The sequence below is a fragment of the Triturus cristatus genome, chromosome 7, assembly GCF_964204655.1.
Source record: "Triturus cristatus chromosome 7, aTriCri1.1, whole genome shotgun sequence".
Lineage (NCBI taxonomy): Eukaryota > Metazoa > Chordata > Amphibia > Caudata > Salamandridae > Triturus > Triturus cristatus.
The window spans coordinates 1,714,736,145-1,714,762,337 of NC_140590.1; the positions used below are offsets into that span (position 1 = coordinate 1,714,736,145).

General features: G+C 44.0%; 1 protein-coding gene across 1 annotated transcript in view; it reads right to left on the bottom strand.

Annotated features, from left to right (window-relative positions):
* LOC146812862 (alpha-2-macroglobulin-like protein 1) overlaps positions 1-26,193 on the bottom strand; it is a 315,131-nt gene that overhangs the window by 117,594 nt on the left and 171,344 nt on the right. Inside the window, exons 14-16 of the mRNA XM_085619933.1 lie at positions 24,461-24,606; positions 20,749-20,898; positions 19,516-19,716 (exon numbers count right to left, since the gene is read on the bottom strand). Of these exons, the coding sequence (XP_085476059.1) occupies positions 19,516-19,716; positions 20,749-20,898; positions 24,461-24,606 (497 nt within the window). The remainder of the gene's footprint in view (positions 1-19,515; positions 19,717-20,748; positions 20,899-24,460; positions 24,607-26,193) is intronic.

The following is a 26,193-nucleotide window of genomic DNA, read 5'->3' on the forward strand; positions in this document are numbered from 1 at the left end:
AAAGGGTAATTTACTATTCTAACTCCAGTCCACGTTGCAGTAGGGAAGGTGTTTGGATAGTAAACTACACTATTTTTAATGTTAGCACGCCATCTAGTGCAAGTCGATGTAAAGACTTGCGTTGTAATGGCATGCATTGTCACAGCATTTGCGTTGTTACAGTTACGTTGTAATGGCAGTGCGTTGTAAAAGTTGCGTTGTAATGGTTGTTCCCCAAAAATATATATCTTTTAGAAGTTTACACTTTAAAAATACCTCAAGGGCAAGAATGTTAATAATGTGTCATAATAGGTGATACGGATACATGTTAAAACAATGTACATTTTGAGCATTTCATTTGTTAGCTGACAGTGAAGAACTTTAATGGTGGCTTTGTTAACTTAGATTTTATTCTCATGTCTTTTGCCGGTGTTTGGAGCTAATGCTCCTTGGGCTGCCTCATGTCAGCCTGATTCTCAACTTCATCATTAAGGCTGGTCCTGCTGAATTAGAGTCTTTGGGCCTGTGGTTTTATACGTTGGATGTTTGTCTACAATGTACACAAATTTTATAAGTCTGACAATCCCTTGGTGTTGAGCCTTGTTCAAAAGCTAATTAACAGCTTCAGGAATAGCTTGTGTCCCTTCTTTGATCAGCAGAGGTCTCAGGAATCTTCTGCAATCTTCAGGGAGGGTGCGACAAATGCAAAGCGAGGGGGGTAATGATTCCTGAAGCAAGCCACATAGGCGACACAGATTATAGGGTGGCTGGGACACCCATGGGGGAAGTAAATCTAAAGATGTGAAGCAGCCCATCCGCAGCCGGCACAACTTAGCTTTGAGGTAGGTTGAGAATGGTTCCTTCATATACTGTTGGAGACCTCTCTGGTCGTAACTACTGAGAACTAAAGCAGCGTGTTCTTTTTTTGGGGGTCAATGGTGTAGTGTTTAGTTTTTTGTGCTTTTGCAGCTAGTTCAGAAGGCAGATTGTAATCAGGCCAATTTTGGTTTTAAGGAGTTTAGGTGTAATGAGTGTCCTCCCTTGTCATCCAGCCAACAACCCAGGTATTTATATTTGTTCAAGATAGCCAGGTGGTTATTGTTAAGGTGCCAGTAGCCCAGTTTTAGCCTTTTCCTTCCGAACATTACAATGTTTGTTTTTTCGTAGTTGATTGTCATGCTGTTTGCGCGGCGAACAACCTTTACAAAGCAGTCGTTACACCGTGATACATTTACATCGCGGTCTTTACAAACGACTTGCACTGGATGGCGCTATACACTAAGGAATAGTGTGATTTACTATTCCAACACCTTCCCTACTGTAACGTAGGCTGGAGTTGGAATAGTAAATCATACTATTCCTAAGTCCAGCGCCCTCCAGCGCAAGTCGTTGTAACGACTTGCATTGTAATAACTGCGATGTAACGTACCGCAATGTAAATCATCGCCTTATAACGTCACATATTCGTTTGCACAGTTATAATTATTTAGGGCATTTAATAACCTCTAAAGCCTAATCTGGGTTTGGCTGATACAGACAACATCGTCCACATACAGAAGTGAGCTGATGTGCTGGTTCGCTAGTTTTGGTGCGTGATTGATTAATGCTGGTAGTAGATCGCACATGAATGGCTGATACCCACCCCTGCTTGACACATTGTTCGATGTTTATTTTCTCTGAGACTGCGGTGTTGCAGCCCAGTTTAACCCTAGCCCAAGTATCCCAGTAGAGCAAAAGAATGCTGTTGCAGGGATTCTGCTTATACACAGAATTATGCGTAGAACCCCAGGACCTCAGTGAATTGTGGTGTACCAGAAACTCACCTCAGAACCCAGAACCCAGTATCCGGCTAGCATAAGTGTCCCATTCGTTATCCGAGATTTGGCTCGGCGGTCCCAATGAATAGACAACCCAGAACAAGCTACTCAGTGTACTCTCAGGAATGGTGGGAATCGGAAATACCTGTTCGTATATTATTCTCACATCAGTCCACAACAAGAATCAAATGAGACACGGTGAAAATAAAAAGAGTTTATTTTTATAGACCACGTGTCCTAAGATGCAGTACTTTGGCTAATACAAGCAGACAAATGATTATAATCAAAAACATCAGCATCGTTACAATACCATAGAATATAAAAGGAGTGATCATGTTATAAATGACAGTGGATATTACCACCTTCCCTTTACTAAGAAGCTAATATTATGATTATGCTAATAGAAGGTCTCTTAGGCTTGAATGGGGGACCCCATACCTCAAAGATCAGCTTAGTGAAATCACATCACAGGAGCATCATGAGTCTTCTCGCAGAAAGGCTCGTCTTCGGTCTGAATATTAAACATGATGTCTGCAATATTAAAAGCACCAGCTTTCAGGTATTCGCAGCTGCCTGTGTGTTATGGCTAAATAGTGGGTCGATCAACCTAGAGTGGAAAACATGCATTGTCTAACAACCCAGACTGTTTGTTACACCATGTACAGACCAAGGTCGCTGCGCAGAGCTCGGGATGGTAACAACAGATTGCTTTCGTGTGAGGCAAAGCGCGAGTCAGCAGTTTGTTTAAACAATAACATGTAGACGCAGTGTTGTGTGCAAAAGCAGCAAGATGGCTTTCTAACATCTAACGTGGTTATGCTAACTTACCAATGTATGTACGTATTAAGGGAGTCCTTACTACATGCCCCCTTGATCGAAGCACTAACCAGTAGGGAAGAAATGAGAGAACGCAGAGTTCAGTTTCGACAGAGCAGAACAAGGCGTATTCAATTTGAAACCAATTATCGGTACAGACAAAGTTCGAAAGAAAAAAGAAAACTGGAGAAAAGGAAAAAAGAAAACCTCAAAAAGGGAAAGGAAAAAAATGAAAAAACCGCTGTGTTTGCCAGCAATCCAAAGTCATCGGTAATGTTCAGCACAGGGCAGAAAAAAGACAGTGGATCATGGTACACTCAATCCATGAACGTGTATGCAGCATACGTGGCAATGGCTTCCAACAGGAAATCGTTTGCAGAGCCACCAAAAGTGTCAGCCATCCAGTTAAGCAAAGAAAAGGAACATACATGTTCTTCAATAAGCGGAGCCTCTAGCACGATCAGAGGGCAACCGACGTGTTCCTCCAGATAGCTCATATTCAAGAAGTCATAGGCAGCCCTTGCGATGTCCCAATTACCCAGGATACCATGCGCCGCACCACAGGCCATAATCCGAACACCAGAACAGGCAAACTCGTGAGACACTAAGGGCCTCATCAGTCGATCATAATCCGGCACCGGAGACACCGTGTTGGTTAAGCACAAATCCAGAGGCCATTCAAAAGGACAATCTAGGCAGTGAAAGACAGGTTGCACGCAGGTGAAGTAGGAATACCGGAAGGATAATCCATACGCCAGGCTCAAAGTCGCCAATGGCAGCGTACCATAATATTCAAGCATCCTGTCACGAAGAAGATGCAGACGGGACAGGTTGTCGTGTGGCCCAAAAAGAGCAGCCATTTCGTAGTATGAAAAGTAAAAGTAGCACACCTGCCACCAGCGCCAGAATCAGCGGGACACCGCCAAAGACGCTCGAGAAAATAGAATGAAAAAATGCCGGAATCACACCAAAAATAGTTTGGAAGGAGGTCACGAGGCCTGAGCCCACAAATTTAAAAAAATGAGCCAGGCCAGTTGTGGACGAGGCATTGAAAATTGTGTGGATCAAAGCTCCAAAATGCAGAGGGAGGTCAGTATTCAAAAGCGCCTGTACCTCAGTGCGCGTATTAGCTACGTGAAGGACAAACGTTTCCCGGGAGGAAGTCAATGGCACCTCCTTTTGGGACAATAGAGCTCTTATTCTGCTCATTTTGTTGAACTCTGCTTTCAAGGTCGGAATCGAAGGCCAGATGGAAACATCCAGCCGCCCATGCGGGGGTGGAAATAGAACATTATTGCAGCAGACTACCCTCTGCGTTACAGTAACTATATACGGGATTCCCACTAACATCCCGCAGCAAGCTTCATTATTCAAAATTAAATAACTACCGTTTGCAAGCAGCGTGAAAGATGGTGTAATCACCGGCACTGGGATTCCTTTGAGGACGCAGGCCAAATTTGGGGCGTGTACATTGAATGCACCGTGTAACTGAATGTGCCTACATACTACAGAATGATCAGGTGTCGAGGTACATTCCTCACCTTTCAGATAAACCTCTGTTCCGTCTCTTGTACATCTATACGTAAAAGGGAGGGACCAAACCTCATGTATGAAAGCGGTACCCAACTGTTCATATCTACCCAGAGCATAGTGTTTCATACAGGACGTAAACTTAAAAAGCGCGAAAGGTAGCGTGATCAACCCATGTACTAACCACACGGTTGAATTCAATTCCGCCACAGAGAAAGGTAACGGCTCCAACTTTTCAATGTGTAACAATGAATACGTAGCATCTTTCATGGACATGAACTGTTGCTTTACAGTAAGGTTAAAGGGAAGGAATAATGATGTCTTTTGCCGGTGTTTGCCGGTGTTTGGAGCTAATGCTCCTTGGGCTGCCTCATGTCAGCCTGATTCTCAACTTCATCATTAAGGCTGGTCCTGCTGAATTAGAGTCTTTGGGCCTGTGGTTTTATACGTTGGATGTTTGTCTACAATGTACACAAATTTTATAAGTCTGACAATCCCTTGGTGTTGAGCCTTGTTCAAAAGCTAATTAACAGCTTCAGGAATAGCTTGTGTCCCTTCTTTGATCAGCAGAGGTCTCAGGAATCTTCTGCAATCTTCAGGGAGGGTGCGACAAATGCAAAGCGAGGGGGGTAATGATTCCTGAAGCAAGCCACATAGGCGACACAGATTATAGGGTGGCTGGGACACCCATGGGGGAAGTAAATCTAAAGATGTGAAGCAGCCCATCCGCAGCCGGCACAACTTAGCTTTGAGGTAGGTTGAGAATGGTTCCTTCATATACTGTTGGAGACCTCTCTGGTCGTAACTACTGAGAACTAAAGCAGCGTGTTCTTTTTTTGGGGGTCAATGGTGTAGTGTTTAGTTTTTTGTGCTTTTGCAGCTAGTTCAGAAGGCAGATTGTAATCAGGCCAATTTTGGTTTTAAGGAGTTTAGGTGTAATGAGTGTCCTCCCTTGTCATCCAGCCAACAACCCAGGTATTTATATTTGTTCAAGATAGCCAGGTGGTTATTGTTAAGGTGCCAGTAGCCCAGTTTTAGCCTTTTCCTTCCGAACATTACAATGTTTGTTTTTTCGTAGTTGATTGTCATGCTGTTTGCGCGGCGAACAACCTTTACAAAGCAGTCGTTACACCGTGATACATTTACATCGCGGTCTTTACAAACGACTTGCACTGGATGGCGCTATACACTAAGGAATAGTGTGATTTACTATTCCAACACCTTCCCTACTGTAACGTAGGCTGGAGTTGGAATAGTAAATCATACTATTCCTAAGTCCAGCGCCCTCCAGCGCAAGTCGTTGTAACGACTTGCATTGTAATAACTGCGATGTAACGTACCGCAATGTAAATCATCGCCTTATAACGTCACATATTCGTTTGCACAGTTATAATTATTTAGGGCATTTAATAACCTCTAAAGCCTAATCTGGGTTTGGCTGATACAGACAACATCGTCCACATACAGAAGTGAGCTGATGTGCTGGTTCGCTAGTTTTGGTGCGTGATTGATTAATGCTGGTAGTAGATCGCACATGAATGGCTGATACCCACCCCTGCTTGACACATTGTTCGATGTTTATTTTCTCTGAGACTGCGGTGTTGCAGCCCAGTTTAACCCTAGCCCAAGTATCCCAGTAGAGCAAAAGAATGCTGTTGCAGGGATTCTGCTTATACACAGAATTATGCGTAGAACCCCAGGACCTCAGTGAATTGTGGTGTACCAGAAACTCACCTCAGAACCCAGAACCCAGTATCCGGCTAGCATAAGTGTCCCATTCGTTATCCGAGATTTGGCTCGGCGGTCCCAATGAATAGACAACCCAGAACAAGCTACTCAGTGTACTCTCAGGAATGGTGGGAATCGGAAATACCTGTTCGTATATTATTCTCACATCAGTCCACAACAAGAATCAAATGAGACACGGTGAAAATAAAAAGAGTTTATTTTTATAGACCACGTGTCCTAAGATGCAGTACTTTGGCTAATACAAGCAGACAAATGATTATAATCAAAAACATCAGCATCGTTACAATACCATAGAATATAAAAGGAGTGATCATGTTATAAATGACAGTGGATATTACCACCTTCCCTTTACTAAGAAGCTAATATTATGATTATGCTAATAGAAGGTCTCTTAGGCTTGAATGGGGGACCCCATACCTCAAAGATCAGCTTAGTGAAATCACATCACAGGAGCATCATGAGTCTTCTCGCAGAAAGGCTCGTCTTCGGTCTGAATATTAAACATGATGTCTGCAATATTAAAAGCACCAGCTTTCAGGTATTCGCAGCTGCCTGTGTGTTATGGCTAAATAGTGGGTCGATCAACCTAGAGTGGAAAACATGCATTGTCTAACAACCCAGACTGTTTGTTACACCATGTACAGACCAAGGTCGCTGCGCAGAGCTCGGGATGGTAACAACAGATTGCTTTCGTGTGAGGCAAAGCGCGAGTCAGCAGTTTGTTTAAACAATAACATGTAGACGCAGTGTTGTGTGCAAAAGCAGCAAGATGGCTTTCTAACATCTAACGTGGTTATGCTAACTTACCAATGTATGTACGTATTAAGGGAGTCCTTACTACATGCCCCCTTGATCGAAGCACTAACCAGTAGGGAAGAAATGAGAGAACGCAGAGTTCAGTTTCGACAGAGCAGAACAAGGCGTATTCAATTTGAAACCAATTATCGGTACAGACAAAGTTCGAAAGAAAAAAGAAAACTGGAGAAAAGGAAAAAAGAAAACCTCAAAAAGGGAAAGGAAAAAAATGAAAAAACCGCTGTGTTTGCCAGCAATCCAAAGTCATCGGTAATGTTCAGCACAGGGCAGAAAAAAGACAGTGGATCATGGTACACTCAATCCATGAACGTGTATGCAGCATACGTGGCAATGGCTTCCAACAGGAAATCGTTTGCAGAGCCACCAAAAGTGTCAGCCATCCAGTTAAGCAAAGAAAAGGAACATACATGTTCTTCAATAAGCGGAGCCTCTAGCACGATCAGAGGGCAACCGACGTGTTCCTCCAGATAGCTCATATTCAAGAAGTCATAGGCAGCCCTTGCGATGTCCCAATTACCCAGGATACCATGCGCCGCACCACAGGCCATAATCCGAACACCAGAACAGGCAAACTCGTGAGACACTAAGGGCCTCATCAGTCGATCATAATCCGGCACCGGAGACACCGTGTTGGTTAAGCACAAATCCAGAGGCCATTCAAAAGGACAATCTAGGCAGTGAAAGACAGGTTGCACGCAGGTGAAGTAGGAATACCGGAAGGATAATCCATACGCCAGGCTCAAAGTCGCCAATGGCAGCGTACCATAATATTCAAGCATCCTGTCACGAAGAAGATGCAGACGGGACAGGTTGTCGTGTGGCCCAAAAAGAGCAGCCATTTCGTAGTATGAAAAGTAAAAGTAGCACACCTGCCACCAGCGCCAGAATCAGCGGGACACCGCCAAAGACGCTCGAGAAAATAGAATGAAAAAATGCCGGAATCACACCAAAAATAGTTTGGAAGGAGGTCACGAGGCCTGAGCCCACAAATTTAAAAAAATGAGCCAGGCCAGTTGTGGACGAGGCATTGAAAATTGTGTGGATCAAAGCTCCAAAATGCAGAGGGAGGTCAGTATTCAAAAGCGCCTGTACCTCAGTGCGCGTATTAGCTACGTGAAGGACAAACGTTTCCCGGGAGGAAGTCAATGGCACCTCCTTTTGGGACAATAGAGCTCTTATTCTGCTCATTTTGTTGAACTCTGCTTTCAAGGTCGGAATCGAAGGCCAGATGGAAACATCCAGCCGCCCATGCGGGGGTGGAAATAGAACATTATTGCAGCAGACTACCCTCTGCGTTACAGTAACTATATACGGGATTCCCACTAACATCCCGCAGCAAGCTTCATTATTCAAAATTAAATAACTACCGTTTGCAAGCAGCGTGAAAGATGGTGTAATCACCGGCACTGGGATTCCTTTGAGGACGCAGGCCAAATTTGGGGCGTGTACATTGAATGCACCGTGTAACTGAATGTGCCTACATACTACAGAATGATCAGGTGTCGAGGTACATTCCTCACCTTTCAGATAAACCTCTGTTCCGTCTCTTGTACATCTATACGTAAAAGGGAGGGACCAAACCTCATGTATGAAAGCGGTACCCAACTGTTCATATCTACCCAGAGCATAGTGTTTCATACAGGACGTAAACTTAAAAAGCGCGAAAGGTAGCGTGATCAACCCATGTACTAACCACACGGTTGAATTCAATTCCGCCACAGAGAAAGGTAACGGCTCCAACTTTTCAATGTGTAACAATGAATACGTAGCATCTTTCATGGACATGAACTGTTGCTTTACAGTAAGGTTAAAGGGAAGGAATAATGATGTCGTATTCAGATAGTCCCAGGGGACCTTTCCTGCCTTTAACGTTTGTAAAGTCCATGCAAACTGCATAACAGAACGTAACTGGTTTTGACCATGGTACAATACAGACATATCATCATGTACAATATCAACAACTGAAGAAACAATATTGTCTAATGTATAAATTCTGGAAGAAAGAGTGTTAATGCTGTTATCTATAACTGCTAATACCTTTTCCATATTTGCTTGATCAATAGCCCTCAATCTGGAAGCCGCCTCAATTTGCGACAATTTCCATACTTCGTTGTAAATAGCATACGCCCACCTTTTGGATCTGCCACCCACAGGACCTTTAACAAAATCATTCAAATCTATTTTGTCATGTAATCTTGATAAATGAACTTTGACAGATGCCAAGGTGGAATGTCGCAGCCAGGACTGACATAATTTCCCTACAGAGTAGGTAGTTACCGTATGAGATGACTCAAACCGAGGGTCTACGCGTTGCTGCGTATACCCCGGTTTCAGACCAAGAAAACGACGTTGACAGGTATCGGAACTGCTTTGCCAAATTAACCATCCTTCACTACTAAATTTTGAAATATTGAAAGATGTATTAGAAACCAATGACTGCAAAGCAGGGAGGGACAGATCTGTGTGGTTATCCCAATTTGGTTAAGCGCCCAGATCTGGAACACAAGGGGAATTTAGTTTTTTAGAAGTGGCCAATCCGAAACAGGTGGTCTGGAAGATGGTTGAATTTAAAAACAACATATGATTCGGTACAAGACAGGCACGATGTAAAGCCTCAGTTCCCTGAACCTGCCACGGTTTGGAACCCCAAACCGATTTAAGATCAATAGTAGCCTTCCACAGATCATAACCTTTGATTGACAACTCATCCATAAAGGACTTAGAATAGAGCAATTTTGTGTGTGTCAGTCTAACCTTCGAGGCAGACTCAGGCATAACTTTAAAATAAAAGGATGCCGGGTCGGAAACACTGAAATCAGTAAAATAAGTATACTTATCAACTAATGTAGGTGAACTGCCGAAAGAGGGGGTGGGACAGTGTTCCCATTGGGTAAAATTTACAAAATTACGAAAAGTGTTTGCTTTATGCAGGAAGTGATTGCCATAATGCTGAAAACAATACTGTTCTGCATAGTTAGCCGCATTCTCATATAAATCTTCTGCATCAAAAGCGGCATAATATTTCAAATCAGAAAACAGTGCTTCAATGGCATGAACATCCCAATCATCAGAACGAATGTTCTGCTTAACCACATCACCCATAGAAACACGAAATACATTAGGTACATTGATGACCTCTGTAGGACCATGAATTTGGAATTTAACAGCATCCCACGCAATTCCATCCAAAACGGGCCAGGCAGTAATATTCACAAATGTCTGGTCCCTTTTCATGATGTGGAACGATGAGTGGGGGGCCAAAGTTCCATTGATAAGTCTAATTGTAGATCTTTCTTTAAGATAGTGTCCATTCACCAGACGGAAAAATACTATTACAAATCCAATGGACATAAACAAAAAAATAGTTATAAGCACCAGCCAAATATATGTCCAAGGGGGAATCAAAAAATGTCTTTTGAACCAACTAACAAAAACAGCAATGTTCGAAGGGGAAGTATGAGGCAATGAGTTAGTGTCAAAGGAGAAACGTGATTGGTCAACCGCCGTAGAGTGTAAAACAGGGGAGTGATCATTTGTAGGATAAGCATACTCAGTCTCTTTGGGCAGACCACCAGCCGGTGGTATTAACAAGGGATCAGTAACTGACTGCATCTCGATGGCAACATCAGACAAGGTGTTAGAAGCAGGAACCAACACTGAATTTCTTTGCATTGTCTGGCAGGAAACCGCTGGAGTAAGACTAAGAAGTATCGGCCACTCGTTGAAGTTTGACATTGTCAATAGAGATGTACCTGTTTTCTTTGCGACCAGGAAGTGGAGGTAAAACGACTGTTCTTGTACCCTGCACTCCAAGCACTGGAACCGGTGCACGATAAGAGGGGCCGAACTCCTTCTTGTTCTCCACCTTCTCACGGACCAGGTCTCCAACTCGGGGTAGCCAGCCAACTACCGGAATCTGAACCTCAGCTTCAGACGTGGAGGGCAAGTGTTCCTTCGAAAAGAGCGTCTCTGGCTTCTTGTAGGGTCTGCAAAACAGCACAGTGATCATCTACGTCAAAGGGTGCGGTCGACGCTGCCATGTCTAGACCATCAAGGTCTGGGACAAACATTCTGATTCCGAAGAGCATCATGTACGGGGTCCGCCCACCCAGAGACCTTCTAGGGAGATTATTAAGTGCACGTTGGACGTTATACAAATGGGCCAGCCAGTTCCGGCCTGTGCCTAAAACACGTGCTGTCAAAGATTGCTTTAAGTCACGGTTCATTCGCTCCACCACACTATTACCCTCAGGTCGGTAGGGGGATGAAAATTTGACTTGGACCCCCAAATTTCTCATAGCCTCCTTGTAAGCCTTAGAGGCGAACGCAGGGCCCTGATCAGAATGGAAGGTACCACACGCAAAAGTTCCCACAAAGACACGCAAATCCCTGATGACAGTCCGCGAGTCAGCACTCCTTTGTGGCCATACCCAGAGAAAACGTGTGCACGAATCCACTGCAACCAAGATATACTTGTACGCAGTATCAGAAGAAAAAGGACCGCAGTGATCTAGATAAACACAACCAAATGGTTTATTAGATATGTACAACTGTGTTTGTGGTGGGCGCGCAACAGTGGAAGGTTTAATCTGTTGGCAAATGTCACAATCAAGAACAAAAGCGCGCGCTTGTTTATATAAACCAAACCACCAGTAACGTTGTTGTAACAGAGATATAGTAGCGGACACGCCGGCGTGGGCTGACGCCAACCCCTCGTGCGCTGCTAGTATCAGAGCTGGTCTGCAGTCCGCGTTGGGAATAATTCTGTCACCAACGTCGTTAATCCTCACTAACGGGACGTTATCAGGACTTAAGTGATAAAAATAACGAGAAGGAAAACCCTTCGGGTAATCACTTCCCTCCTCTGTAGCAGCAATAGCTGCCAAGATGTCATCATCAATCTTACTTTTGGATCTCGTAACTGCTGCCACTAAGTATGTAGCCACTGCGGTTTTTGCTGCCTCGTCAGCCAAGCTGTTACCGACAGCATGGACACCAAGTCGTTGATGACCAAGAGTGTGAATAACATTCACGAGAGGGAGACGTTCTTTAAAGTCTGCCACTCGAACCCAAAGCAGTTTATGCTTAATTGTTCTACCTTTGGTATCTCGATAATCGTTCTGAGACCAGAAGTGTAAGTTGTCATTGTAGGACTGGACACAATAAAAGGAGTCACTCACTATAAGAGTAGTAACTTGGGGATCAGCAAACTCCAGTGCAAGCACCAAAGCCCGGAGCTCCGCCAATTGCGCGGTACAATCACCCAATGACTGCGTATGCACTGCATCAGATTGGAATTCACAATTTACGAAAGTACCCACGACAATTGCGCAAGCCGCAGAATAGGCATGCTTCGATCCAATCGCCGGCTGCGCCGAGCCGTCAGTGTATATGACACAATGGTATTCTTCGAGCGGGCGCAAAGACAGAGGAGCCGGATGAACGAATTCATACTGCAAGTACTCCTGAGTCTGTAAAGAGGCGTCAAAGATATAAGTGACATCTGGTGATGTCAGAGTTGTGGCCCATTGTATCCACCGTGGATGCAAAGCTTTAGAATTTGGTACACTTGCTTTAGTCACTGCCTCTAGGGCAGGATATGGGGTCACAACCAGAATCTGTTTTCCATGCGACAGTGCTCGTTCTTTAAGGATCGCCATCTGTACTGCCGTAAGAACTTTCTCGACAGTGGAAAAACGTAATTCAGCAGAGGTGTACAAGTGTGATTTATACGCAATGGGGACTGTATCGCCCCCATTGAACGTCAAATACGTGAAACCCACCGCGCCCGGTACTATTCTTATTACCAGGTTAGTGCGGTTATCACGTGTCAATAAGTATTGTGAAGCAAGAAGATCAGCCTGTAAAGACTGTAGAATAGCAGAATGTTCTAGCAGCCAGCTAGACTTCGAAAAAGAAGGTTGTACCAAGGCGTAAAGCGGCTTGATACGCTGGGCATAATCAGGAATATACGTACGTACGAAATTCAGAAAGCCCAGCAGAGATTGTAATTTTTTCAGTGTTGTAGGAGCACGCAAGCACGCGCACTTCTCCAGAAAGTGAGGAGCCAATCCCTCACCCTCATTGTTGAGCTCGTAGCCCAAAAACAACACTGTATATTCCGCGATGTGAGACTTCGCAAAATTAAATTTGTAGCCATAGTCCGCAAAACTGACTATAATATTGTCGACTCGAGACAGATGTGGCATCAGCTCATCATCCGTGAGGTAGATATCGTCAACATAGGAGTATGCGTCGGGGTCTATTCTCTCTAAGAGAGAGACCACGCGAGCGGAAAAGACGCCAGGGCTGTTTTTATAGCCCATAGCTAATCTTGTGAACTGTTTTTGTTTGCCGCCGAAGTAAACGCCGTCCACTGGCTACTCAGTGTGGACAGGTTATGGCTAAAAAAGCCATTGGAGATGTCAAGTGTCGTTTTAAATCTCTTACGCACGAGACTGTCGACAAGAGCCGAGCTGTGAGTATTCTGTACCGCGATGTGAGTTTAAGTGCTGGTAATCCAAAACTAAACGGTACGACCCGTCGGGCTTCGTCACAGTGAATAAAGGGTTATTCATAGGGGACACACAAGTTTCAATAACACCCTGATATTCCAATTGTTCAAGGATTGCCGCGACGTGCGGTCTAGCTTCACGACGCATGGGATATTGGGGTTGAGGCTGGGGCATAGACCGCAATGGAAATCTCATGGCAGAGGGACAACCGGTCCCATCCCACCTGAGTACGATACACCGCCGGCGCAAGTGCCAGCGCCCACTCCTCAGCGTACACTTCAGCCTGGTCCTTAGGCACTGTGTGCGCAAAGGACGGGAGGATTACCTCCTCCCCTCTAGGAGCTTATAAAATGAAAGCTGGGGGCCAACCCGCCTCCGCTAGGAGGATATCATAGGTGGTAGTCAGATTATCCCAAAAAATCCCCTTTATGGTACGTTGTATGTCACCCTCAATTAGTAAGACTATTTCATAAAGTCTATCAGGGGGAGCCACTCTGGTGTCAGCTGTTTCAACAGTAACCAAAATATCAGTTGCTGTCGCCGCCAGAAATGGACGCAGAGCTTGACGGACTATGGTAATTTCCGCTGCGCTGTCCAGTAGCATCAGCGCCCATGTCCGGTTCCGAAGCTGTGTCCGCACTATCTGAGGCATACCTTGCCGTCAGAGCAGCCACTTTCTTCTTCTGAAACGGGGGTCTTTGTCGTGCAAATTCGTCCTGCTTGCCTTTACCCTCAGTCTGTCGGGGCTGGTCACGTGTTTGTGGAGCACCCCGACCTTTGCCACCGCCACCGGACTGTGAAGCCGATGTTTCCTGTGAAGAACGAGGAGAACATTGTTCAGAAACCTGAAATCTATCAGGAGACTTAATAGTAGCACGATCACGCAGATCATAAGTGCGTTCACTACCTGACTGAACGGGAGAGGCAGGCCGAGAGCCCTGCTTCTGCTGCTGCTTTCCCTGTTGTTTTGACCGCCAATTCTGTTTCGGAAAGTTTGGACGGTCATCCTTACCAGAGGCTTCCGCCTTACCCTGCTGCTTAATTTCTGGAGTTTTGATCACAGGTTTAACTCCTAAAGAGCTACGACCCAAATCTCTGTCTGCCGTCGAGATTATTTTTGCAAACTCCCGCGGCTTATCCTCATCAGCAACTTTCTTCAGTTCATTACGAACTTGGAACTGCATAGCATCACCCTTAAGGTTACACATTATCATGGTAGCCACCAGGTCAAACTGTCCGAGGAGTCGCATTCCTAATTCCATCGCAGACTCCGCACCGTGATTATCTTGAACACGCTTAATAACGGAGGGCAGTACCGACATAGACGGAGTGCCAAAGCACTGCGAGTACGTCGCTGCAAAGACCTTGCCCCAGTTTACACAATCATCAATGTCGGGGACCAAGTCTTTAGGCAAACTAATGGTAAGGATCCTGTGTTTCTCCACAGGAGATGTATTTGGGTATACCGCTTCTATTTGGTCAAACTTTTCAGCAAGCCAAAAAGGGAAATCATCCCTAGTTTGGGGGCGCTTGCCCATAACAGAATTAACCATAACAGGACTAATGACTACCGCGTGGTGGTCAGTAGGCTGTCCCGCAACAGCAGGTGCCCCCGCCTGCACACTGCGTGACACGTACTGCACTAAAGCCCTATATACTGCAATAAGGGCAGTGTGTAGTACACGCAATTCAGCCACCGTCACCGTGAGGTAACGGGGATGAGGCGTAAATCCGGCTAGTACCGGCCAAGTGGCCCCTGCAATTGATAAGGGGCCCATTCTCGGTGGTATAACCGCATGGGGAAGGGCGCCATTAAACCAAATAAGATGCTGCCAAGCAGATATTGGTATTTCCTGTGTCCTATACGGTGTATAGTTCGCTGGTACGGCAGTGGCAGTGTAAGAATGAAAGGAGTTATCGTCCTCACTCACTGCCGGAAGCGTCACCCAAGAGTAGAACAACTCATAGGGATGAGCCGCATCGGCTCCTACCACAAAGATGACGTTCATACCAGTGTCCGGCCCCCCATACTGCGTCAAATGACGTTTCAGAGCTGCACGGCTATGCGCCGCTATTTCTACCGCCATAAGGACAAGCTACACTCGAAGTACTCAGTAGCACAAGGGTTCAATAACCTTTTTAATGATCAAGCTTGAAGAAACCTATATCAACAGAAATAGGTAGGTTTAAATCCGTCAGACTTGTTATCCGGAAACAAGAATGAGGGTGTTGTGGACTAATATAAGCACTACTAAGGCGTTTCAACTCATAGACCAAACGTTAGGTGTTGCAGGGATTCTGCTTATACACAGAACTATGCGTAGAACCCCAGGACCTCAGTGAATTGTGGTGTACCAGAAACTCACCTCAGAACCCAGAACCCAGTATCCGGCTAGCATAAGTGTCCCATTCGTTATCCGAGATTTGGCTCGGCGGTCCCAATGAAAAGACAACCCAGAACAAGCTACTCAGTGTACTCTCAGGAATGGTGGGAATCGGAAATACCTGTTCGTATATTATTCTCACATCAGTCCACAACAAGAATCAAATGAGACACGGTGAAAATAAAAAGAGTTTATTTTTATAGACCACGTGTCCTAAGATGCAGTACTTTGGCTAATACAAGCAGACAAATGATTATAATCAAAAACATCAGCATCATTACAATACCATAGAATATAAAAGGAGTGATCATGTTATAAATGACAGTGGATATTACCACCTTCCCTTTACTAAGAAGCTAATATTATGATTATGCTAATAGAAGGTCTCTTAGGCTTGAATGGGGGACCCCATACCTCAAAGATCAGCTTAGTGAAATCACATCACAGGAGCATCATGAGTCTTCTCGCAGGAAGGCTCGTCTTCGGTCTGAATATTAAACATGATGTCTGCAATATTAAAAGCACCAGCTTTCAGGTATTCGCAGCTGCCTGTGTGTTATGGCTAAATAGTGGGTCGATCAACCTAGAGTGGAAAACATGCATTGTCTAACAACCCAGACTGTTTGTTACACCATGTACAGACCAAGGTCGCTGCGCAGAGCTCGGGATGGTAACAACAGATTGCTTCCGTGTGAGGCAAAGCGCGAGTCAGCAGTTTGTTTAAACAATAACATGTAGACGCAGTGTCGTGTGCAAAAGCAGCAAGATGGCTTTCTAACATCTAACGTGGTTATGCTAACTTAACAATGTATGTACGTATTAAGGGAGTCCTTACTACAATGCCTTGAAAAAGGGGGTCTGGAATTTCCCAGGCTTTTAGCATTGCCCATAAAAGTTGGCGATTGACCTGGTCGAATGACTTGCAGCTGTTTCTTCTATGTTCATTGTTTTGCTGCGAGCATCCTTAAACCCTTCGATGCGCGTGACGGAGTGGTTCTGTCACGCGCGTCTGTCGTGCTGTGCGGGTGACGGAACCACTCCGTCACGGCCCCGCCCGCGCAAGAACCCTTCAGCACAGCGCAGTAATCCGCACCGCGCTGAAGGGGTTAAGGCTTTGGGGTAGTCAGTAGTGCCAAAGAGTCTAAAGCCTGTTTGATTGAACTGCAGCATATTATTTGTAACTGCCCATGCTTCCAGATCTTCTAGTAGCAGTGATGCAAAATATATGACCTCAATGTCAAGCAGTGCGATGTACCGGTAGCTGTCAGGGAGCGACACTGGGCTCTTTTTGTAGATCGGTTGTAAGATCGAGCCATGCCAAGACAATGGTGAGGTTTTGGTGATGATGCAGTATTTGAGCAGCTTTTCCAGCGTGCCAGACCAAAACTCCCAGTCTTGTTTGTAAATGGCTACTGGAATGCCGCTGGGACCGGGGGCGCTGTCAGCTCTGCTTTTCCAGATTAGATTTGCTATTCTCCTTGCATTGAAGGTGGACGCATATTGGCTTAGTTGCTTTTCTCTTGCCGCTGAGTTCTCCTGCTCCATTGTTTGAAGGTCTGGAGGTGGTTGCTGGTCGGGTATTTTACATTTTGCTTTGTAGAGCATAGCGATGTGTTTAGTCCAATTCTCTGAGAGGATGTTGCTCCCGTGTGTGCTGGGAAGTTGTGATCCCTTGTTTAATTGGTTTATTATTGTCCTGAAATATTTTGAGTTTTTATTTCGACAACCAGAAAAAGTTCTGCCTGCGATGCTTCCTCATGTTTTAGTTTGGCTTGCCAAATCAGTTTTTTGCATTGGGTGCGAAGGGTGTTGACTTCAGCTAGCATGGTGGAGTTTGGGCATGCTTAGAGTATTCACAGCTTCCTGCCTAATGTTCTTTTCTGCAGTCCTATTTCTTTTGTGAACCATGGTTTTGTGATCTAAAGTTTTGACGATGGAGTTGCGTGTCGGCTGCTGGTGAGGGCAGACACTAGCTTGTCTTCAAAGATTTCCCAATTGTTAATTGTGTGGATGGGGGCAGTGCATAGGTTAGGTAGTGATGCTTTCCATTTGTTATATTTTGTGGTGGCTTCTGAGTTCTATTTGACACATGTCCAGTTGTGGGATGGTTGTTCTGAGCCTATAAGGATTAGGGTGGCATGAGCATTGATGGTATTTTTAACCAGAAGGGCCTGAGGCATGTGACATCACATGATTAAACATTTCAGACTGTTTGGAAATTACAAAATGTTACTAGATTGTGTTTGGAACCTCCACAATATCTTTCTCTTTCTGTCTTCAGAGGGAAATATTTTTCTGTCTTGAAAAAATAGCTCCTGCAGTCTCACTAAATTGAAGGGGATCCCTTCTGCTTCCCACCCTGAAAAGAAATGTACTCCTGCCCTTATCAGGAGTAAATTTCCTAGTTTCCACGTGGGAAGGGGTTAGAAAATGTTTTGTGATTTTCCACAAAAATTGTAATTTGTCCATGTTGACAAACTTCCAGGGCATTCTCATAATGTAATACACATTTCCGCCCACAAAAGGAGATTTCTTCAAACAGAATTCTCTTTCCGAGGCAACTTTGCTCGAATAAAAAAGTTATTTGGACACCTAAATCAGACTTAAATGTGCAAACAGTTTTTTGAATGAGGCCCTAAGAATTCATTTGAGTTACAATATATGCCATGGGAACTGCTTCCTAGAAAGGGTTGTTCCCTGCAAGAGAGGAGAGAACAGCGCCACCTCTCACTAGATGTGGTGCTGTTCTGCACTCTCCCTTTCATGCACCTCAGAACTGCAACTTTACTTGCTAGGCTTTGTTGCACAGTTTCTATGTAAGTCTGGACTTCCATAAATCTATCTGGACCTTACTTCCAGACACAGAGGCACAGAATAATTGGTGGCAGGACTAGCAAAGGGGCATCCACGCCGGCCGGTATCCACGTTTCTACACAAACACCAATGTGAGAGCTAATCAGAGGAAGAGCGGAGAAGGGGTGAGACATGGGGAGGAGAGGAGATGTCATTGGATGGAAAGGGGATATTGATGTCCATGAAGGAGCGTTGCTTTCTTCAGTGACTAATTCTTTAAATTCAACTTCTTAAAAAGAGTCTTCATGGACATCATCAGGAACCACTATCCTGTTCCAGCCATTAGCAGAACCCACCATAGACTAGTCTCCTCTGCTACGCCCAGGTTGGAGGAGGTGCTGTTAGATCAATATCCTATCTCAGGGGGGCTAGGCTGCCCCACCGTAGATGCCACTGCTTGAGTGAAGGGACGCTGCTAGGCTCTTTCCTAGACATGGGTTGTGTCAGACCTCAGAGAATTAGGCCACACGTATGTAGTAGCTCAATGACCTTGAAGACATTCCCCTTTCTAGTGCTTGGATGCTATCTTTGGGGACTAGCACCCTTATGATAGAAGCCATGGCCTGGTGTAAAGAAACATAAAGGTAACCCAAGTTATAGAAATGCTAATTGAAAACATGCAATGCAAAGGGAACATCACAAAAATGTACTGCTGCAAAAACATGCACTCAAATCCCGAGTTCTTATCACACAATACCGCCTTTCAACCACAAGAGGGAGCCCGCCGCTAACAAGTATAAGTTTCTTTCCTCTAAAGCAGTTTTAGTCGCTTTTTATTCTAGTCACTAGAGGGAGCGCATCGCACACTGAATGTATTTAAAGTCAAAAGAGGGAACTAAAAAACAGTATCACACCACTACAGCCAATAGATCGGATCACACACAATTTAAAGTGCAGCAATCTGGGAGAGGGAATGCAAATCCCTCACTTATTTCAAGTACAGACAGAAGAAAAACTTAAAATACCTTTTTATTGGAGCACCTAAAGACTTCTTTAGATCGTCAAGTTGAAATAGTTAGATGATGGTATTGGCTAAAATTAGTGAAACAAACCTACCTTTAAAAGGCTGAAGACATCAATCTGGTTATCGAGCTGCGCCCCCCGTTGAGCGGAGCGTTTCCGAATCTTGTGGCCGGATGCGTCGGTCTGCTCCGGAAGTGAGCGCTTCCAGAAGCGGGGCCTCTGACACGGGGGGTCCCACTCTTCCGCCAGAAAGGGGTATCCCACTGGGTTCGAGGAGGCAAGCAACCGGTACACCTGGAAGTGGCATAGTTGCCGAAATTAAAAATAAATAAATACCAGAGCCACTTAGCAGCACCGCTATCAATTACTTAGTTGAAAATCTACCACGCCCCCTGCCCAAAGCACCGCCCTACCCACATAATTAGCATAATTTAAGGCTCACTTTTGGCTCTTGCGATATCAGGATTAAGAAAAGTACAGCAAGATGTTGATAACATTTCAAAACAAATACAGGAGTGCCATCTGCTGGATTACTGACGAAAATACTCCACAAGAGGTTTTTGATACACACAGGACAAAAGTTATTTTAACTATTAAAGTGAACAATCGGCAGATTTTACAAAGCTAAGTGATTGCCAAATATGCGCCAACACAGGCATGCCGGGACTGTACCGGGATAGTAAATTACCCGGGACAGTCTCCAACTTGCCATGACTATCCCACCAAAAACTGGACAGTTGGCCGCTATGGGGGGGAGGGGGTGGAGTCGATGGTTCAAAAAAGTCGGTGAATGTATAATTTGCAAACGACTTCTTTGACGACATACCATTCTGTGCGCTGCAGTGATTCTCAGCCCGGCAACCAATATATCGTGAATGTAAATATATTTAGTTAGAGTTACCTCGTGGACAGTTTTGCACCAGCATGACTGGGATTTAAATATCCCTGCTGGTACAAAAATCACCTAAATCCGGCATTTCTTCCTCTTATCAGTACATACTTTAAAGAGTAAATGTAAAAAACCAAAAAAAATACTGTTAAATATGCAAAATAGCTTCCTTAATGTCCCCTGATTGATAGTTAAGGTAAACAAAAACGGACAGGCCATGTTAGAAAGGAATAGAGAAGATTTAATATAAAATTAATCATGTGGATTTAAGGATAGAAAATCTATATTTACGTATGTGATATTGTGATAGTCAATATTTTGGCTGGTCTATATTTAAATCTTGATGTTCTGGTAGGAAACCAAAGATGGGGGCACTCGCTTCATCTCGTAACTCTAAATGGCCACTCATGCAGATACAAAGGGGTCACATGACTCACACTGTCCGCGCTAAGCTCCGCCCCTGGCCGCACAGATGTGACGCTCTCATCTACAATGCGGACACCGCACAGTGATCCTGGTGCTGCCTGCAGCTGGAGGCTGACCCCATCTCCAGGGAGAACTTGAGGGGTAGAGAACTCCAGGTGTGCCTGAAACAGGGAGAGTGTTGGGTGAGTAGGGACAGAGAATGAAAGCGAAAGTTCAAGGCAGACATCGCCAGTTGGGATGAGTTTGAATACAGAGACGAAGAGAAAGCAATTAGTGTCAGAATCAAGGGACAGATGAAAAAGAATAAAGATAAGTTGAGAATGAGAAACATGCAGGGAAGACATAAAAAGAGCAGAGGAAGAAGTGAGAGCAGCATTGTTGGAAAGTACAGAAACAGAGAAAGAAAGAACTAGAAAGGAAGAGACAGAAAAGGAAATAAACATACAATGTAGGTTAGAGGACGGGCCATATCAGTGGTGAAGAAGAGAAAGGAAAGGTGTCAAATTGGTGTTGAAGGTATATAGGGAGCTAAAGTTTGATTTTACATTGAGTGAGTAAAGGAGAGTGAAAGAGTGGCAGAAAACAACCAAGTGTTGCTTAAATACAGGATTTTATGTCAGAATATTGACTTTTACATTTCCTTCCACCATAATATCAGAAACCAAAATATTGAGAAGGAAAGTGGCAATAGGTAGTAATAGATTTAATATTCTTGACTCCACATCTTCACACACTGACAATACACGTATCATCAAGGTACACAAATGTGCAGGTAAGTGCAGTCATCATATACTTCCCTATATATGCTTGCCTTGTTGATATTTAAGTCGTAGATATTTGTGCTACGAGATTGTGTTTCCACATTATTAAGGATTCAATATTCTGGTACCAACCCAAGTAAAAATGAATGAAAGACTACCCAGGATAACTGGTAGCTCCAACAACAAGGTAATGGATGGAATCCTTGAATTAATCTTAGCCACTGGCAATCGCTCGGAGCCGCACTCCAGTCCATTGTTTTTGTCCCACCATGCCACCTCAGTATGGACCCAGCCATATGCAAATCAGCCTTGACCCTGCTCCCATAGGAACAATCCAGCCCGACCTGCCGGGGCAGGTTCTCCCTGAACAGGGTTTGCTACCAACCCATGACTGTTTTCACCCTTATTAAGGTCCATCAGCGAGGTGTGGCTTGGTTCCAATGGCACAGTGAACACGGGACCCACATCTTTGCATGGCGATCACAACAAGAGCATCAAAAACAAGTCCTTTACTCTGCGTCTCTGGGCAGTCTGTCCTTACTTGGCATTTCTTAAGTTAATCATTTCACTGCGAGCTCAAAAAGTGTCAAAGGCTCTGATTCTGGTCTTGGCTCCCTTGGGTTTTGAGGGTGAGTGGTTTAGTGTTAATCTAGGAGGTGGTTATGGAGCACAACCTCACACACAGTATGTCACAATCAAATAACGCTCAATAGAAGTGAAGGTCTGGTCCAAACTACAGGTAACACCTTCTAATGTTGAGATATTGCCCCAAATGTTATCATAGTCTTTTTGACACAGTATTGTTGAGCCCTGCCATGGTCCACGTTAAATATAGGAAAATACTTTTAGACGTCACTTGGAATGGGGGTGGGAGAGCACCGTACTGCTTGTTTACTGAAATGGAATCTATCTAGTAGCAAGTCATTCACAGACAAAAAAAGTATCCATTCTCCATGTTGGTTACTTGTAACACAGAATCAGGTTTCCTATAAACCAGGACTACAAAGGAGAATCGCTATAAAAGTATTTCTGTGAGTTCCAAACCATTCCGAGTAGCTCAGCAGCAAGGGTCAATGCTGCCGTGCTTTTAATGTGCAAATAACAAATACACCCAATATGCCTCCCACTCAGTGGAATCATTTGACACATTCCTTTATGCAGTGCTTCATTTGTAAAATAATACGTTCCGAGTCCAGAGTTCTGCTCAGAAGCCCATGGCTGGCGTTATCGATGGTAAGGGTGCAGAATACCTGCGTCGTCTTGATTTCACCTTAATCGTCTTTAATCCACCAACGACACTCCTTAGCTCTCTATATCCCTCTGGCAGGTTCTTTTTCATTCCAGCTTTCTCCCTTTTTCACTGTTTTTCCATCGTTCTCTTCCTCTTTTACCCCTTTTGTGTTTTTCTTTCTCTTGCTCTGGAACAAAGTCAGTTGAGGAAAAACAAGTGCTGATCTCCAAACATGAGAGCTGCTGGACCCCTCCTGCTACCACCAGCTCAAATTAAGCAATGACTTTATGTTTTTTTATAGGGGGTTATTGGAATCTGGGACAAAGGTGACCTTAAATCAAGCATAAGGACACAATGTATGAACAGAGTTATTTAAGGTGTGGAAGTTGACCTGACAAACTACCAGGCTGGTGGAATCCTTGCCTCCCGTATACTTCACTGTGATCTGCTTGCTGTATTTAGGGATGTCTGGTGACCTGGCGGAATCCCTGTCCTGAAGGTGGATCTGCTGGTATGGCTGATGCACTTATGCTGCAGCTGAATACTGAGTAGTCCCATTGTTTTTATTTTTTCCACAAACTTATAAAGTGGCACACAAGCAGTTTTCACCCTGTGCATGGGGCACATTGTCAGCTGCTCGTTGAGGGATGCTGGTGAAAAACATTTGCCCCTGCACAGCGGTTTACCGCTGCCATCAAGGTCAGTCTGCCCTTTGGCGGGAGGGCAGTAGCGACCTTCCATTAGGTGCCACTGCTCACTTTGGGTTCTACCCCACTCTAGCAGTGTTTGGAGTTCTATCTGAGGAGGCTATCGCTGAGTACATGGACATCAGCCCCTTTTGGACTTGTGATTCTAAGGCTCTTGACAGGAAGACAAAAGGCCAGAAAGAACATACAATGGCAGCACAGTGTCAAAGTGGTTGCAAGAGCAAGATTGTTTTTTAGATTTTTGATTAGGAAATAATTTCAACCAAAACAGATTCATTTTGTTGGTAGTATTTTAAGGTGTAGTCACTCTATCCATGAGAGTGAGTGCAAAAGACAGCCAACACGTGTTTCACCCCTTTACATCGCCATCCGCCCTGGGGCTTCCTCAGGGCGTGAATAATAATGAGTAGATAATCGTTTGTATAGAAGGGTCCTGTAGTTATCTTGCCAAAGTAACGGGCGTAATGCCAGGCCATACGATTCTTTCTGATTATGTGATCAGTGCATTGTGCTGCGAAGGGATTTCGGTTCAAAAGCTGACCATGTCAAGATCTATACATTAAGCCTTTTACATCTAGGAATTGTGGTGGCATCCCCTTTATCAATGTGTCCATTAACAGAGATCCTAGTAATGCTCTCAGTTTGAGAGAAATATTTGTATGTTTTGGTATAGTATTCTAATAGCAACTGTAATTATTGGTTACCTTTTTAATGTATGTGTTGGATTGTAATCTGTATGGTTTAAGGATCTGGACCTGATCAGATTCTGATGATGAAGTGAGAGGGGAGCATAGATTTACACAAGCAGAAGAAGAGTGATTGAGTCAGGGGCAAATGCGCTAAAAATAGAAAAAGAGAGGAAGTGAAAAAGACAGAGACAAATAGATAGCGGAGAGAGTACAGTAGAGAGAAGAAGGTCAGATAAGAAGAGAGTGATATAAAATATAGAAGAAGAGTAAGAGAAAGAGGTAAGCAGCGAGTGCCACATTCGTGGTCTCCCACGCTATTCGTTTCCAGCTCCTACCTTGTTCTTGAAGCACTTGTGGACATGGAACTCTGCTGTGTCGCTCATCAAAGTTCCGTTGGCCAGGATGGCAAAAAGCAACATCTTAGCCAATGGGGCGATTTCTACTTTGCCAGTAAGCGGGATGTAGTGGGTGCCCTTCATGACTGCAAGAAGAGGAGCAAACAACATTAGGAGGGGTTAGGAGAGAGAAAAAAAGAGTCTCCGGAAAATCAAAAACAAGCAAGAAAACACCTGAAAGGCCTGTGAGCTGTCATTGTGGGGTAACCCTTCCTAGATGGTATCCTGCACCCGGCAATACCCTGATGCAAGGCACTGTCTTGGGCCTGAAACTAACTGTGTGGCATTGGAGGGTGCAATTCTCCATGCATGTGGTAGACATTGGGAGGACTCTGTACCTGACCCTTTTAAGTGAAGTGCATCTGAAGCCGACAGCTAAAGAAAACAATGGTTTTCCACGGGACCCTCATAAATGCCTACTCAATGCAGAAGAGATGGACCTATTGAAATGCGGAGATTATTGGCCTACTGATGTCAACACCAAAGTAAATCTGTTGTGTGCCCGGAAGGTATGTAGACTGAAGCGTATTTTTCAAGACATAGGTTTATTGTAGATGGGCACAAATGCTAAATCAGTTGTTCCAAAGGAAACCAAGGGGCATACTTACAAGCCCCTATATTCACCAGAGCATCATTTCTTTTGATGCTTTAGTGGCGTGGCGCCATTTTAAATATTTACAAGGTGGTGTTAAGCCACTTAGCGTGGCTTAACGCCACCTTGTAAATATGCCCCTTTCCGCCGCAGTCCTCTGCGGCAAAGGGGTGTGAAATGGGCATTGCTGTGGGCGTTCCTCCACAACACCCACTGCTTTTTGACTATGCCCCAGATTTGCAAAAAGATTGCCAAGAGCTCCACACATGTTAATCTACATTTTAGTAGCAAATGTGGGAGGGGCAGGGGATGCGACTGAAAAATGTCAAACACTTCAAACTAAATGGGAGGGGTTTAAGGAAGCGTTTGGAGGGGTTAAGGAAGTTCTAGGGAGTGGGTTAAAGAAGAGTAAGCCATTGCTATTCACAAACTGCACTTCTAAAGTTACCACAACCAAAAAGGACCCTAAACAGCATTAAATGTGCTCCAGCTCAGAAGTGGAGTAAGTCCAGCACCACATTTGGCCAACCATTAATACTGCAAAACCCTTCCATAGAAAATAACAAAGGTAGGGACTTAAAATTAAACCCCATAGGAAATAAAGATAGAATTAATTAATATATTTTTACTTTTTTAAAAATAGAAACATATTGGATTTAATGTTAAAAATAATGTAAATAAAATAATCTATAATTTTATTATAAAATATTTTAATAAAATGTTTTATTTAAAAATAAGTGTAACTAATGTTTTCAAAAATAAATTAATTTAAATTAATTCTATACATAACCTATAGTAACTTAATACATAATAGATAAATATAAACATTTTTCTTTAGATGAGTATTTTGAATAAATCTTTTATAAAATTTTTTTAATTTAATTTAATATACTTATATTACTTAAATAAGTAATTCCAAATTACGTTATTAGTGCTGCACCATTTATAAGGTGTTCTACATTTAAAATAAATATATAAAATTAATTTACATTAATATTCATCAATTTATTTTTAATGTTTTTGCAAGCATTAATCAACGTACATACATTTCCCTAAATGTTACCATAGGGAGTTGTCAACA